The sequence below is a fragment of the Diabrotica undecimpunctata genome, chromosome 9 (genome assembly GCF_040954645.1).
Source record: "Diabrotica undecimpunctata isolate CICGRU chromosome 9, icDiaUnde3, whole genome shotgun sequence".
Taxonomy (NCBI): Eukaryota; Metazoa; Arthropoda; class Insecta; order Coleoptera; family Chrysomelidae; genus Diabrotica; species Diabrotica undecimpunctata.
Window position 1 is genome coordinate 11718549 of NC_092811.1, and position 17654 is coordinate 11736202.

The window sequence follows — 17654 nt, forward strand, 5'->3', positions numbered from 1 at the left end:
GTTTCCATTGACTCCATTTTATTTTTTTCTTTTCTTTCAAGTGATTTATTTCTTCTAATTCGCATTTTGTTCTAATCTCCTTAAGGCCGTTCCTCGCGATTCTGGGCATAGCTAAATTCCAATGTAAAAGTTTATATCAAATAACGCAAAAACTATGGCAGATATTGAGATGATTCTTTTTTTATATGAAAGGTCTTAAAAAGTTCTAGTGCACTATTTGGTTGTAAATTAATAAATTGTTTAAACAATATTTTTTTTTCAAATATTTTTGGTAAAAATAAACGAAAAATTTTTTTTTGAAATAGGACACTACAGAATTTGACCCACTTTCCGAATCTGTTTTTATTTTTAACATAAAGTGTAACACAAAGCAGCTATTTGATATAAACTATTTAAAAAATCTCAAAGTTCTGCTAAATGTTACTCTCTCTCGGTCAGTACAGGCTGTCTTTGTCGATAGCTTCTGGATTCTCGCCGACAGGTAGGTAAGAAATATAGACTCTCTCATAAATAATGTTGAATAACATTATTAGGGCTTATTAAAGAGTAATACCCAAATATTTTGCAGTATTTGAATATGGAATTTGATTATTTATATTTATTGGACAATACCCAAATATTTTGCAGTATTTGAATATGAAATTTGATTATTTATAGATATTGGAATATTTATTTTATTAAACGTTTTTGTTAGTAAAGTTTACATAATATATAAAGTTTGTTTCGTCACTTGCTTGTCCAGTCATATTAGTCCAGGGTAATAAGGATTTTCTCGTGACACTTAATAATCCAGGTAGCTGACAACTTTTTTAGTTATTGTAGACCTATAAGCAGAAAACCTATCTGTTTCCTGCCTAAATTTTTGAAATAATTACTCAGTATACATCCAAGTTTCATAAATGCTCCTCATAAATCTCATAAGACATGGTGTAGACTCATAAGACATTGCTCCGCAAGCCTTGTAAAACACTACACCATGTTTCTCATAGTTCTATTAAAAATAGTAACATTCATTCTAATATTTAGTTTTCTGGTTGCCTTTTCCAAGGCAACATTAAAGAGGAGACACGTCATAGCCTCCCCCTGTATTTGACCATCATTAACGTCAAAGCATGTAGAGTTTTCTCCTTCAATTCTAACGCACGAGCTTACGTTTTGCATTGTTAGTTGGGTCAACTTAACAAACTTCGGTGTGATCCCAAACAAAATTTTTGTTAACTCACCAAATAAAATTAGTTTAGTATATAAAAATGCTGCTAACATATTTCAAAAAATATTAATACAAAAATGATATAATCTAATAAATGCTTCTCTGAAAATTTAATAGAGTTTTGAAAAAGTTTCTTAACATAAAAACAATTGAATTGATAAATAAATTTGAATAGTGACAATTACAATTAAGCGTCAATGTTATAAATACCAACTTAAAATTTTTATTTTTGACAATTATATTGCCAAAAATAAAATTTTGTATAAAAATTCTTTTTTGTTTAGTAACAAAAAAGAAGAAGATTTATTCACCATTGATAGATGCCTGAAAAAATGTAACAAATACATGAAAAATTAAATCAAAATGTGATATTTTACTGGTTTCATATATAAACTACATAGAAATAATATAATTATAAATTTTGCTTAGATTTTGAATTTCTGACCTTTTGTTTAAATTATGGGATCTAGTCTTTCATCCATTCTAAGTAGCTATGTCATGGATGATGTTATCAGTGATTGTATCAACAATTGCACTTTTTTCATTCCTTTTATTAAAAGATATGTAGATGATTTAGTTTTGGCACTTCCTACTTATTCCACTGGAATAAGCTTGACCGTTCAACTGGGCCCGGACTACCTCCTTCTAATTCTTTAAACTCCTGTTTTGAAATTAATAATTTCAAAATAATATTCATTATTTTGTCTAATTACTTATTTAGTTGTCAAAACAGATACATTATTACCTAAAGAAGTGAAAGTGGTTCAATTTAGAAATTATATAGTAAATAATAAATATTTGAAAACTGATGCACATATTCCTCCCGCGATTTGGGCTTCAAGTACTAATTTTATAAATCGCACTATTAATAGACGTAAATCCTTTCATTTTAATTTCATGAATGTTTTTATTCGCCACATCTCAACATTTTCCATTTCAGAATATTTATCATCAAACTGTAATTCTACGTTAAAAGCCAATTTGTCAGTAAAAAAGTAAAAAAAAACCAAAGAAAATATAAGACATAAAAAAACGAATTCGGCAATACTGTGACCTCAAAATATCTTGTTATACATACCTGTATGTGCCTTTGCTAAGTTGTGAATTAATTATTTAATAAATAATATTACTCTGGTATACTCCTATTATTCTAATTACACCATAACCGCACTGAATAGAAGACCTCCCGCTCGCTTTATTGTATAGACTCAAGACTTTTCACTACAGGGGGTGGGTGTCCGGTTGTAAGTAGGTAAAAAGCCCAACTTTAGTACAAGATGACGTTTAGACTATTCTTCGTGAATAGATTTTGTTTTTGTAAAGAAAGATATTTTTGAAATAGATATCGCACTGAATTTTACCGTTAGGATTTTCGAGGATAAGCCTTAATTGTTATTCACTCTTTTGCCCCATGGCTATAACCAACAGAAACCAATGGAATGTAGTTGTGTTCAAGAAGCCACCAAAGTTCTCAAAACAATTTAAGACCGAGAGAGGTGTCAAGACAAGGATGCCTGTTGTCACCTGACTTATTCAACATTTATGGGGGCGGCTTTAGATGGATTGGCCGGACCAAATTTAAGATTTGCTGGCGATTCTACACTTATAGCAGCAAATGAGCAAGAAATGTTTAATTTCCTGCAAAGAGTTGAGTACGAAAGCAATAAAGTTGGTCTAAAAATCAATTTAAAGACACAAGATGGACCAGAAAACTAATTGACTGGCGCCCAAGAGAAGACAAACGCAGCAGAGGACGACCACCAACACGCTGGATGGACGACATTAGACGAATATCCAAGAAATGGCAACAAGAAGCACAGAACCGTGAAGGGTGGCGAAAAATGGGAGAGACCTATGTACAGCAGTGAACAAAAGAGGTTGCATGATGATGATGATGAAAAATCAATAATGCTAAGACAAAAATAATGGTGATCGACAGATTCCACACTATTCAACTGATTAACATGTAACAGAAATACCAGATAGTGGACAGTTGTGTCTAGATGTTGTAAAGACAGATATATCTTTCAAAATATCAAGATGAGACTGGTGAATGCCCTTGTATTCTTAATATGTCTATACGGTGTAATGTAAACATAGCAAGGAAATAAAGAAGGAAAAATTAAGGGATAAGTAGCCTAGTAAAGAGTAATAATTATTTAAGTAATTATTATATATTCCAAATTAATAAAGAATAAATTCGACACAGTTTAACGTATACATTTCAAATTAAAAACAAAACAATTGACCCAGTTTAACACAAGCCTGAATGTTTAAAAAATTACGACACTTAGACCTTGTTGGAAATTAATACAAGGTACGAATTGTTAAACAAGTGATAAGAATTGAGCTGACTAAGAAGTTTTACATAGCGTGATACAGTTTAACACATGGAAAGGATGGCATAATCAGCGAAAACGTAGAAACAAATCTCCACTTCGGACGTGACAAAAGAATCTAAGGTACGAGTTGGCAATAGATAAAAACAAAGAGAAGTGGGTAAAACGTCCAGTAAGAGCGCGGCGCCCGAGAGTGGCCCACGCGAGAGGCGCGGCGATCGGGACTCTAGTGGGAAGTGGGCACTCTAGAGCGCTCCACGCAAGAAGTGCGGAGATCGGACGATACGCAGCCAGTGAGCGCGCTATTTAACTCTACGGGATAGTGTGACGTATAAGTGCCGGCAACTGGAGATTCGAAGGTTCACGATCTCGAATCCCTGTAGGACTAGAGGCGTATTCATTAGCTAGAGCCTAAATACGCTAAGGTAACTAAGATCTATATACTAACCCAAGGTATATCTAATGATACGGAATTGTCAGACCTTTAATTCCTTGCTTTGTCTCTTCTCGTCTCCCTTCGCGCCTGATCGAAATATTATTGGTCATAACTGATATTTTGTAGTGTACAGTCTGTTTAATACATTGTAAACTCGAAATTTGTTTTTGTTATTCCCAGCCGTTACAGGTAGAGACTAGAAGAGATACACATTTCCGCTTATGCAGTGCTCCGGCTTCTAACGTAAGCCCATAGCCTCTCACTCTTTGCAGGATCTGAGACCGAGAAGTCCTTAATCCCCTTCCTCCCAAAATCTCCCTACCCTCTTGTAAATCCGCGAGGGCGGAACCAGTCAGTCCAGACTAGTGGAACCAGCAAGCCTTACCCCGCTCGCAGGGATAAGTATCCCCCTAAGAATTGTAGATGCATGGATAAGGATATTGAGACAGACTTCTTCTACAATGGTGACAGCCTTTATTAGAGTGGTGACAATTTATTAGAGGGGTTTATTAGATTTATTTACAGCTTCAACCCTAAATTATTACAACGGGGCAGAGACTTGGATTCTTCGCGGACGCGAGCGTCAAAAAATTATTGCCTTCGAGATGTGATGCTGGAGAAAAATGCTGCGCATACCTTGGACAGTTCATGGGACAAACGTTTTCATTCTAAACCAACTCGAAATTAAAAAAAAAAAAAAAAAAAAAAAAAAAAAAAAAGTTATCGACAATATGTCTGCATCGTATTCTGCAATTTTTCGGTCACGTAGTTCGCAGAGGTCATTGTTTCTGGAAACGTTTCGAAGAGATGATCAAGAGGACGATCACCAACTAGATGGTCCGACCAAATTAAGAATTCAGCTGGAAACTCATTCTGCAAAACTCTCAGATCAGTTGAAGATAGAAACCAATGGAGGAAAATGTTCAGAGGAGTAATGGGATAGTACAAAAAATACGTAGCTTAAACTGCCTTTGCTAAATCCTGTCGGTATAAAAAATATAATTTACTTACATTACATTTATGGAAATCCCGTATTACTGGTTTGATATGTTCGCTAAGCGAGTTGTTAACCACGTATTCGGAAACATACATCTTCTTGTCACTTTGCTGACCGTGATTGGACAGACACAAATGGAAAGCTAGTTCGATTCCAGCCTTCATATTCTAGAACACAAATTCAAATTATTTTGTTAGCTATTACTAAAAAAAAACGATATGTAAATGTATTAATTTTTTTTAAATTTTTAATACATTTCTTCAAAGAAGAAACTCGTGCTGTCTTTCAGATTTTCTCTCTCACTCTTTCTCTCTCTCTTTCTCCCTCTCCCTCTCTCTCTTTCTCCCTCTCTCTCTCTCTCTCTCTCTTTCTCTCTTTCTCTCTCTGTGTAGCTTTATAAGCTTCATGCGCATTCATGGCTCTTTACTATCTTTTTTTCGTAATTAGATGGCTTTGGTAAAGACCAATTAGCCATACAATTTTTTTTAACTATAATTATTTTTGTAACTTGATTGAAAACTGATCCTTCTTCATGATTAAAATGCTTAAAGTATTAGTAATTTTGTACTGTCTGTACAATTAGTTTTCTTCTAGTTCGATCCGTTATATTTCCTCTCCAATCTTGTAGTCCTATGACCTTTTATATTTTTTAAATATTATCGCTCCATCCTAGTTACTTCCACTTGTTACTTTTCCTTCCTCCACTCAGTCCACTTTTTATAGTTTTAAACTTTTTTTTTAACAGTTACGCTTCACTGTTCTAGTCGTTGTTCTAAATCCCCTTTAATATTTTCTATTAACATTACATAGTCAACGATCTGATCGTTATCTCGTCAAGTAACTCTTCTTTTTCTTCTTCTTATCCATTTCGGATGTCGGCGACTATCATGCAATCTGTATTTTGCAAAATGCGGCTCTAAAAAGATTTATTGTTGTTGTGTTGAACCACGTACGAAGATTTTTCAACCAGGAAATTCTTCACCTTCCTGGTCCTCATTTTCCTTCTACTTTTCCTTGAAGAATTAATTGCAGCAACCAATATCTTTCGCTGTTCTTCATTTCGCTGATTTTGGCTGTTTTCATTGTGGCTAACAGTTCTTTTTCTTTTTGCATTCTTAATAAATCGTCCTAGTTAGTAACGTGGTCGTTATAGGAAATCTTCAGTACTCTACGATAAAGCTACATTTCGAAAGCCTCAATTTTCTTATAGGTAGCGTCTGTGAGAGTCCACGACTCAACTCCGTATAACAGCCGTTTCTTCTTAGAGATGATTTTCATCATTATCATCATCAATCAGCCCTGAGTTGTCCATTGTTGAACATAGGCCTCCTCTAGACTTTTCCATCTGCTTCTGTTCTGCGCCTCTGCTATCCAATTGGTCACGATTCTTTTGAGGTCGTCGGTCCATCGCGTTGGGGGTCTTCCTCGGCTTCGCTTGCCAGCCCGTGGTCTCCACTCAAGCAATTTTTTTGTCCAGCTGTCGTCTTTCATTCTTGCAACATGTCCTGCCCATCTCCATTTTTGCCTTGTAATATGTTCGATAACGTCTTCCACTCTGGTTCGTCTACGAACTTCCTCGTTTCTTATTCTATTTCTTAAGCTTATTCCAAGCATTGATCTCTTCCTCTTTCGTTGTGTCCTTCTCAATTTTTCGGCTGATGTTTTTGTGAGAGTTAAGGTTTCTGCTCCGTATGTGAGGACTAGTAGCACGCACTGGTTAAAAGCTTTTCTTTTTAAATGGATCGGTATATTTGTTTTAAATACGTCTCTCATTGTTCCGAATGCAGCCCAACCCAGACTTATTCTTCTGAGTAGCTCGCATGTTTGGTTATCTCGCGTGAACCATATTTCGTGGCCCAAATACACATATTTTTCCACAAGTTCTATGGGCGACTTTTCGATTTCTATTAGCTCATTGGGGACGAGATTGGTCATCATTTTTGTTTTTCCATAGTTTATTTTTAAACCGACTTTCTGGGTTACTTGCTGTAGTTGTTGTAGCATAACTCTGGCTTCTCCTAAGTTGTCTGTTATGAGAACAATATCATCGGCATATCTGAGATGATTGAATATCTTTCCATCGATGCTAATACCCTTTGATTCCCACTCTAGCCGTTTAAATGCGTACTCCATAACTGTTATAAATAGTTTTGGCGACAAAGTATCTCCCTGCTGCACCCCTCTGCCAATTGTTATCTTCTTAGTCATGCAATGGAGGTTAACGGTTGTTGTCGCATTTTCGTATATATTTCGAATAATATTTGCATACCTGTGATCCATTCTGCATTCTGATAATGCTTTTAAAATAGCAACTGTTTCGACTGTGTCAAATGTTTTGTGGAAGTCGACAAAGATAAGAACAAGGGGTCTGTTATATTCGATAGACTTTTCAACTAGAGTTTTAAGGCATTGCAAATGGTCGTTTGTTCCGTGTCCCGCTTGAAATCCTGCCTGATCTTCTGATTGATAGAAATCGAGTTTTGCTTCTAATCTGTTATAGGTGGTTAAGCAAACTAATTGGCCTATAGTTTTTGAGATCTGATTTATCCCCTTTTTTGTGGAGGAGGATTGTAACGGAATTCTTCCATTTACTTGGAATGTTTTTACTATGCAGACATAGATTAAAAAGTGTTTGGATTCGGGACATCAAAAGTGGACCTCCTAGTTTAATTGTATATACTACACCATCTTCCCCCGGAGCTCTATTATTTTTCATATTTTTGAGGGCATGTTGAATTTCCTCTCGTGATATATCTGGTATATCCTCCGATCCTACATTATGTACCTTTTGTATTGGTTGTTCGATGAGCTCTGGAATAACTTGACTTTTATATAATGTTTAATAGAAACTTTCCACTATATGTAATATGCTTGGTCTATCTGAGATAATATTTCCATTTTTGTCTTTAAGTTGGAAGATTTCTTTTTTGCCATTTTTCATTTTTCTCCTCAATGCTTTCATGCTTTTGTTGTCTTCTATAGTTTTAATAATTTTCTCGTTGTTGTATTTTCTAATATCCCGTCTGATGGCTTTAGAGATTTCTTTATTGATGCTGTTTATATCTTGTGAGTCAACATTTCCTTGACTTCTCAGCATTCTACGATCTTCCATTTTTTGTTTCGTTTCTTTACTAATTTTTTGTTCTTTTCCATGTTTAGGGCCAAATTTTTCCTGAGATGATTTTGCAGTTTACTAACTGTGTTGGATTTTTGAAGACCAGCTGTTTGTTTTACCTTTTTATGCATATTAAATGTATCGTGTTTTTGTTCCAAAAACTCTATCTCTTCACACTGTGTTTCTAACCAATTTTCTTTGGCCTTTCGTATTTCGGTCCTTATTTGTCTCTAATTATTTTTGTACATTCAACAAAGTTTATCAGTAGGGTGCTAACCTGGCTGTTAAATCATTCTTTTCATGTAGTTTAATATGGCTATATTTTTACAGAAGATGAAGTCAAAAGAAGTGAAACAGCTACAGATTTCTATAGTAAAACATTAGAATAAAATAATACAAAATACTTACGTTTAGAACACCATTATCCAATTGGACGATATCGATCTTGCTTATCTTAACACCTTCAGATTTACATTCAAACGGAACTGTTTCCATATCACTCACTTCCATTCCAGATGTATAGATCAACCTTGAGGAGTAATCGTAATGAATGCTAACATCTTTTTGGTCTTGAGGTAAATCGTTATTAACAATTGTAATCTTTTGTATGAACTTTGGTACGTGCATATCCTGACTTCGTTCTCCAGCGTTAAAAATTTGCTGCTGTACGATGGCTTCGAGTAAGAACAACCAATGATCCTTCCATTCGACTGTGCTTACAGAACCTACAAAATAGATATATCAATTAAATATCTACAAAATATCAACATTAAATTAGCGATACTACCCCTTTGAGGGCGGTTAGATCTTTTCTTGGTAGAGGGACTCTTTATGTTTGGTCATGACGTAAGAATTTAATGACGGTTTAATTTTTAAGTAATGCAAATTATATCGAAAGTGACTTCTTCTTCTTCAGGTGCCATCTAAACTACGGAGGTTGGCAATCATCATAGCTATTATAATTTTTGAGGCAGTAGCTCTAAATAGTTGTTTTGAGCTGCATCCAAACCATTCTCTCAGGTTCTTGAGCCATGAAATTCGTCTTCTTCCGATGCTTCTTCATCGAAAGTGACAATTAATATCAAATATATTTTAAATTTGTTGTGAGATTTCTATAATTGCTTTTGTAGTAGAATATCATCAATAAAATAAACAATACCAACCACTTGATGCCTCCTTATTCACTTTCTAAGGCATTTTGCATCGTTACTCTAACAAACGAAGATATCACAATTACAGACAAAGATAAAATAATTAAACTTTGTGACTAAATTCTACAGGGAACTACACAAAGTCCCTGAAATACCTGCAGAAGCAACCAGAAGTCCTTAGGGACGAAGTGGAATCGACAATTACAAAAATGAAAAGCGGTAAAGCTTTTCTGGAATAGATGGCATAACAGTGAAACTGCTGACAAACGCGGGTAAAAAAACCTGGAAAATCATAGCAGACATATTAACAAACTGCCCAAGATCAAGATGTATACCAGACCACTGGAATACAGGAAACATAATTATCATTAATAAGAAAGGTAGCAAAGAGGATATCAAAAACTATAGACCTGTAAGTCTACTACCAATCATATAGAAGATATTCACAACGGTCATCAACAGATTAACAAATGTATTAGATGTTGCACAGCCAAGATAGCAAGCTGGCTTCTGAAGTGGATTCAGTACTCTGGATCATATTTATAGTAGAGTAAAGCTAAAGAAGATAGATATTTTAGCAAATATATAGAGACAAGCAAAAGCCAAGGTAGAAATTTATGAAGACACTCCAGAATTTCCCAATACCAGAGGCGTCCGACAAGGAGATGCAATATCACCAACGCTCTTCACTGCAACTCTTGAAAATATATTCAGCAAAATGAACTGGTAGAACAAATACCTATCCAGGTATCAACAGAAGAATGAAACTGGCTTAGATAAATGGTCCACTAGAATTACACTATGGTATCCAAGAGGCGCCAAGAGGCCAAGAAAACGTTCAAATTTAAGGGGACTATAACATAAGGAAACAAGCCGGTATAGCATGGAACAGAAAAGAATTAGACAATCGTGAGCAGAAATGAATAACGACTATGTAATGGAGGCTACACCATAATCGGTTAAATACGCTGAGAATGATGATGATGATTATATATATATATATATATATATATATATATATATATATATATATATATATATGTATATATATATATATATGTATATATATATATATATGCAGTGATCAGTGAATAGTATAAAAGCGCAGTAATCTGGGAAGTCTCGTAGAAGACTGTTTTGGTAAGCCGTGATGAAGACTTCAGAGAGGAAATCGAAATCTCGGTGTAGTGAAGATCGACACGATTCTACCTGAAAACCAGCTAAGTTTTTCTAGTAATAAAAGCGTGAATAGAGGTTTAAGATACAAAGGCATTTTACAGACAAACGCTGAAGAATTTTTAAATTTAAAACAAAAATATCACTTTAAAAATTATTAAGGCATTTTAAGTTACCTTCTTCCGTTAGAGTCAAGTCCTTGATTGTCTTATATATGCTACTATATTCATAACCCCTATGTTCAAATTCACTGTAAATATCCTCGCTTTGTAGTTTCAAATTGTCTTGATCCAGCTTTATTTCGGTTTTTTCCATACCGATTTCTTCTTCGTTTTCGATAATGGTGATTTTACCAGACAGAACCAGAACGCTTTCGGAGCAAAATATTTCGAATTCGCCGCTTCCCTGCTGAATCATCGCATTTATAGGTATTGAACCCATCGCGGAAAGCACTAGGGGTTTCCTAAAATGCAAGTTTTCAAATCGTAAGCCGGCTGCTCCTTTTATATCTCCAGAAATTTGAACGATTATATTCTGAAAAAGAACAAAACACAGTTTTTAAAATATGAGACGGTGAAAGGAAAAGTGGTGTAAGCCACTTTTTTATACAATAGAGATCGGTGCATGTTCAAAATCTCCATATTCAAATCTATCAGAAGCAACAGTGGAGTAAGTCATACCTCTTCTATTTGCTCATAGATAGCACCACAAACTTGACAGTCAAACAAAATGTCTGTAGTAGTAGGGGGAATAGTGGTGAAAGTCAGACTTACACCACTATTCCTTCATTCCTAAGGCAGTTATTTAGTCTTTTGCGGTTGTGATTTTTCAATACAATGGATGACGACAGTTTAAGTAATGTGTGATGAGCTTAGTATTTTCGCTTACTCATGAGATGAGTGGTTGCCTTTTGATTCTCAACAAAAAAGTACTGGTAAGTTAAACTTGTGTATTATATTTGTTTGTATAAAATCAAAACTAACCTCAAAATGTTAAATTCTCTATACTAACAATAAATAAACTCCTGTAAATAGAACAACGTGAGTGTTATTTTAATAAAGTTGGTTTGTTTCAGACTGTGATTCAAAAGACGAAGTCTCTCCCCAAGACCATGAAAGAAAAAGTAATAGAGAAAAAGTAGAAGTTTTACAACCCAAAAAAGCACGAAAATGACAGAGGCGTAAAAATAAAAAAAAGAAAGTGGTTTCTAAACTCAGGTTGTTAGTATAAGATAACAAAAATGAAAAGTAGTGCCAGGTAAAACTTTTTCAAACAACAACTGTTTTTGCAATAAAAAATGTTTTGAAAACATGTTTTGTGACAATAGAAAAAAAAACATTTGAATCATTATGGAAGTTAAAATTATTTACAGCACAGAATTCTTTTATTTGTGGTTTGATCAAGCAAAAAAAACCTAAAGTAAAACATCCTGGGATCAGTCACGACCTGGTAAGATAGTGTCTAACCAATATTTCATTCATAAACAAGGCAAAACCACGAAAGTATGTAAAAAATACTATCTTATCTGGAGATCTGATGGACGAATGACACGGGCCATTAATAAGATAAAACAAGGGGAACCACCTGGTTCAGATAATCGAGGCCATGGTATACCAACCAATAAAATATCTGAAGAACGTATGAACTGTGCCCGGAAACATATTGAAAATTTTCCATCTTACCAATAACACTATATAAGGAATAAGAATCCCAATCGTAGGTATCTATCTTCTGACCTTAATGTTACCCTTCTATATCGCTTGTACAGTGAGTACTGTCAAGAACAAGGCACTGTCGCCGTTTCCAGTGACACTTATCTCCATACATTCAATAGTACAACCTTCATTTTCATGATTCGCAAAAAGATATGTGCTCTAAGTGTGATGCTTATAAATTAAAAAAGCTGCTATAACAGATGATAATGAGATAAGACAGGTTGAAGTATGAAAAAATGATACAGAAACGGCCCAGACTGACGATGCATTCATTTTTGACCTAGAGAAAGCCCTAGCTTTCCCAAAACTAACCACATCTATTGCATACTATAAACGTAATATGTACATTTACAACTTATGCTGCCTTGAGCTATCATCTGGCTTAGGCTACATGTATTGATGGGATAAAATAACAGCTTCCTAAGAGTTCCGAGACTAAGACTCCAAAACTACCCAAAAAAACAAGAGGAAGGTGTACCCAGTGCGGTCGAAAAAAAAAAAAGCAACCACCGTAAAGCGCCAAAGATGCAGTAAACCAGCATGAGATCACCATACATATTTGCTTAGAATGCCAGCATCATGAAAATCAAACAGAAAGTCATTAAAATGAATTTCCTTTTTGTATCTTTTTATGTACATCTAAGAAAACATTCAACATTAAAGATATAATCAGAGTCTCTTTTATGATCGTTATTTGTATGTTTTTTATAAGACATAACCTCAATTTTTTGTATATTATTGCCATAACTTTAATAATAACTTACCAATAATGTACTAATAGGTAAAACATATCGCCCATTCAATTTATGTCCCATACACTCACTAAATTCTGGTGCAGTTAGAGTAAGATTGAAGTTTCTTACTCCAGATTTAGACTTCTGCAAAGAATCTCTTGACCAGTTGTCCGAACGATTCCAGTGTATTAGATCGGCTAACGTTTCCGTATTCCTACTTACTGGATATTCAATTTTGGGATAAATATTCGCCAAGTTCATATCAACACCTGCAAGGTATATCCTAAAAGGACAGAAAAATTGCTGTTAATTTCTGTACTAAAAAAGCTTATATTTTTCTGGTTTATGCAAAAGAATTATTGAATTATATTTAGTGAAGTAAGTGGTTGTTTATTGCATATTATCTGTTGTGGATGTCCTTTCCTCCAACATAAGACGAGAACCAAAACTTCTATGTTATGATTGTCCTAACAAAAAACGAGAGAAATTGTCATAGACCCTCAAGATAATTGTCCGTGAGATTGTTATAGACAAATATCCAACATTTTATAGGAATTTTAAGCCAAATGAGATTTTTTGCAGTCTTTTTATTGCTTATAGTTTTTTAAATTCAAAAGTAATAAAATATTTTACGACCCGCTGTTTAAAAAACCTTTTAGTGAAAATAGAATGATAAAAAATACAAGTGTGCCGTTTGTCAAAATACAAATTCCGTCTTTAAGTTTTAGAATAGCATTTGAAACTTCTTCTCTTGTTGGGTCTTCACTGTGTAGTTGACGTTGTAGCTTTTGTTGATTGTCTATGTTGTAACCTCCTTCAATATCGTTTATATTTAGATATTCACTGAAATGTTGTGCCCATCTATTAAGAACTGAGTTTCTATTATGTAGAATTTCACTGTTAATATCTTTACAAATTTTTAATCGTGGTTTGAATTCTCGACGGCTACTATTTAATGACTTGTAGTATTTCCTCGTTTCATTTTTACCGAATAAACTTTGTACCTCATTAAGATGTTCTGTTCGTATTCCCTCTTCTTACGTCGATGAATACGTTTTTCCTCTCTTCTAAGACGACTATACTCTTCTTTTTTTCTCCGTATACAACCTATGTCGATGGTTTTTTGATATGCTGTGTTTTTTCTATTTGTGGCGATTTCGCACTCATGATCAAACCAATTATTTCTTTTTTCTGACTTAGTTTTGCCCAATATTTCAACCGATTTCACACAATATCTCGTATATTTGTCCGTGGTTGGTTAATGCCTTCTTCTTCTTCTAAGTTTTCCATCCTTATTTGATTTTCTGTTTGCTATCTATAGACATTTGCAATGTCGGGATCTTTTAGTTTATTAATGTCGATTTTTTTTTCTCCTTTTCCTGATCTCCTTTTTTAAATTGGACATTCTCTCTTTAAATCGTGCTTTAACTAAATAGTCATCACTATCTATGTTTGCACGCTCCTCTAAAAGACCTAACATCTAATAAGGTAGAGTAGTGTCTTGCATGGATGATTATATTTGGTTAATCGTTTCATTATCAGGAGATTTTTAAGTTCTCTTATGTAACCTATATGGGGAAATCGTGTACCACCTCGTGTGAAAGAAAAAAAGCAGTATTAATAAAAAAATGGTTTGTCGATAAAAAAATATTTTAGAGCTGTAACAGGATTATTAGATTAATAATTACAAAGTCACGCACTTCTGTACTACACTACTAGTAGTGCATTGATTAGTGATCAGTGTGGTAGCTTCTGGGGGCTCGGGAGACTGAGATCTCGGAAGCTCTGAAGCAGACATCAAGGAAGAACCGTCGATAAATACAAGAGTAATATTGAAGACACTTGGACAAATAATATTAAAGATTTACTTACTTCCCTAAAGCTTGCAATAAAAATTCTGTACCACTCTTAGATCCCCTTTTGGTAAGAGGAACATTTACGCTCTGCGGAACAGATCTCTTCAGAATAGCTTGAAGTAGACCATGAGGAGCAATCTCGATTAGAACAGAGTCTTTAGGAATATGTTTAATGCCTTCCTCAAACAAAACGGAACTTAATAAATTATTGGTATGATAATCTGCTGAGGAATGTTTCGCTAAATCTGTGTCCCAGTCGCCTTCCAAGTTTGAGGTTGATATCCATTTGGAAGATCTTGGCATAGGGGTAGGGAGGACTTCCTTTAAGTACTTGCGGAGTAACGGGCCAGCAGGTTGTATGTAGCGACTGTGATAGGCGATATTCGCTACATTGACCAATTTGGCGAATGTTCCCTTAGCTGATAATGTCTTAACGTACTCTTCCATATCTTTTTCGGGTCCTGAGATTGTACAGCTGTCTGGACCATTATGGCAAGCTACTTCTATTGTAGGAGGTAGCTGATCTTTAATCTGGTTATACCCAAGACCTGCAATTATAAAAATCTCAACTAAAAACTATGTAGGCATTTTTTGCAAACTATGTATTTTTGGCAAGCTAATGTTCTGCAGCTGTCTTAACACCAATACCAGTACTGCAAAAGTAGAAACTAAAATGAAAGAATGCTTAACATCTAGTATAAGTGAAAGCAAGGCATGGTGCAGTGTAACATGAAATTAATTTTTTTTATTTTTCTTTATATTTATATATACAACAATATTATCTATGCCACGACTAAAAAATGATTGTCGAAAGAATATTCTAAAACAGAAGATACTAAAAATTGATAAAAGGTTGTGAGAACTGAACACCATGAATTCTATTCAAAGATAAAAATCGCTCAAAGAGCACTGATGCAAATAGACGACAAGCCAACTGCTGAAGACATAAAAATAAAGAGAGAAGACGATTGTGGACTGTCCCCAATCATTCTTTTATTTGGAAAATATTACCAGTAAAGCATTTGCTGATCAGAAAATATAGATTGACACAGTAAGAAAAATTTTTCCAACTATACCATTCTTGTTACGTTTTTTTTCCAACAATTCGCCTCTATTTTATCTGTTTCTGAATATATTGGATTTCATTACTTTTTTCTTTAATCAAATCGATTTTTCTAATCAATTGAACCTTTTTAAAATAACAATAATAGGAAACTTTAACTTCAGAAGAAATATACCATTGCTTTAAGGAAAAATAACAATCCGAAAGAGCTTAAAACTGAAATAGAATAAATTTAAATTTATTGACATGTTCAAATATCATGGATAGACGATAAATGACAAAATATCTAGTGATATAGAAACAAATATAAAAATAGTGATGGCAAGATCAACAATGGTAAAATCCCAGAAATACTTATGTTGGAAGGCGATGCATCCAACTTCAAGACTATACATGGTTAAATGTTATAAATAGCTTATTTAACACTTGTGGCTGCAAAATGGTCTCAAATTAAGGAGAATTAATCACATAGAAGCATTCTAAATGTAAAAATTGCATAAACTATTGTATACTAAGTGACATAGAAATCCGAACACCCAGTTTAAATGTTTTTATTTTAATAAAATTTTGTATAAGTACTTAATGAAGCATAATAAATAAATGATTAAAATTTCAAAATAATTGCATTGCTTTAAAGCCCTTTTACCTCTAATAATGTGTGGATGCACCCCAATGTGTTACGCATTCTCCAACGCGCCTAGGCATGCTTCTGATCAGATGGTTAATGTCCTCTTGTGGTATCTCATTCCAGGCAACCACCAACTCCTCTCGAAGTGCTTGTAGAGTCTGAGGAGGACGTTGCAAATTGAGCAATCTCCTACCCATCATATCTCACACGTGCTCAATTGGGGATAAGTCGGGAGATCTTGGTGGCTACGCTAACAAGGTGACATCATTATGTTAAAAGAAGTCTATTGTGACTCTTGCAACATGTGGTCGGGCATTATCTTGTTGGAAAGTTGGATTTGCCAGGGTGTCAAGATAGGGTAAAAGGTGGGGTTCTAGAACTTCTTGGATATAACGCTGCGCGTTCATGTTACCTCTAATGAAGATTAAAGGTGACCTGGAACCATAAGCTATAGCACCCCAAACCATAACTCCAACAGTGTGATGAACATGTCTTTCAACAAAATACTGTGGATTCCTCCTTTCACCACGTCGCCTTCTAACCCTCGCTCGACCATCGTGCATGCCTAAACAAAATCGAGACTCGTCACTAAAGACAATACTGTTCCATTCCTGATTCCAGAGTGACCGTTCTCTGCACCACTGAAGGCGATTACGGCGGTGTTCTGGAGTTAAAGGGAGGACCCAGTGTGGTCGGTATGAAAACAGGCCAAAACTTCTCATTCGTCGGTAAACACTTCGCATGCCAATAGGTCTTCCGTGTTCTGCAAACCATTCATTTGCAATGGAGCTGGTAGTGGAGAAACGGTCTCTTAAGGCCAATAATCTTAGGCGGCGATCTTCACGGTCTGTTGTTCTACGGCGGCGTCCAGTGCCCCTTGCTCTTTGCGTACGGCCTTCTTGAAGCCATGCCTAACAACACCTAACCACGATGTCTACACTTCTTTGCACTCTAACTGCAACTTCCCGAAAAGAAAGTCCAGCTTCCCGAAGTCCCACTATACGGCCCCTATCAAACTCACTAAGTTAACAAAATCGTACAGGTCTCCGTACTCTAGGCATCGTAACCAATCGTAAAGAATGTCAAGAACCACAATCCGCCAAATTTGGATCTTTACTGCGGCTGAAATATTCATTTTTAGATTGTTAGTGAATTTAAAAACAAAAAGTATAAAAACCGGAATCTCCAACTGATAAGGCTAAAAACTTTATCACTTGTTTTTTTTTCAGTAAGA

The 17654-nt window shown here is 34.9% G+C and overlaps 1 protein-coding gene across 1 annotated transcript in view; it reads right to left on the reverse strand.

Moving 5' to 3' along the window:
• LOC140449533 (fatty acid synthase-like) overlaps positions 1 to 17654 on the reverse strand; it is a 70016-nt gene that overhangs the window by 30039 nt on the left and 22323 nt on the right. The window contains exons 10-14 of the mRNA XM_072542736.1: positions 14746 to 15277; positions 12904 to 13156; positions 10601 to 10958; positions 8506 to 8822; positions 4997 to 5149 (exon numbers count right to left, since the gene is read on the reverse strand). Coding sequence (XP_072398837.1) covers positions 4997 to 5149; positions 8506 to 8822; positions 10601 to 10958; positions 12904 to 13156; positions 14746 to 15277 — 1613 coding nt within the window. The remainder of the gene's footprint in view (positions 1 to 4996; positions 5150 to 8505; positions 8823 to 10600; positions 10959 to 12903; positions 13157 to 14745; positions 15278 to 17654) is intronic.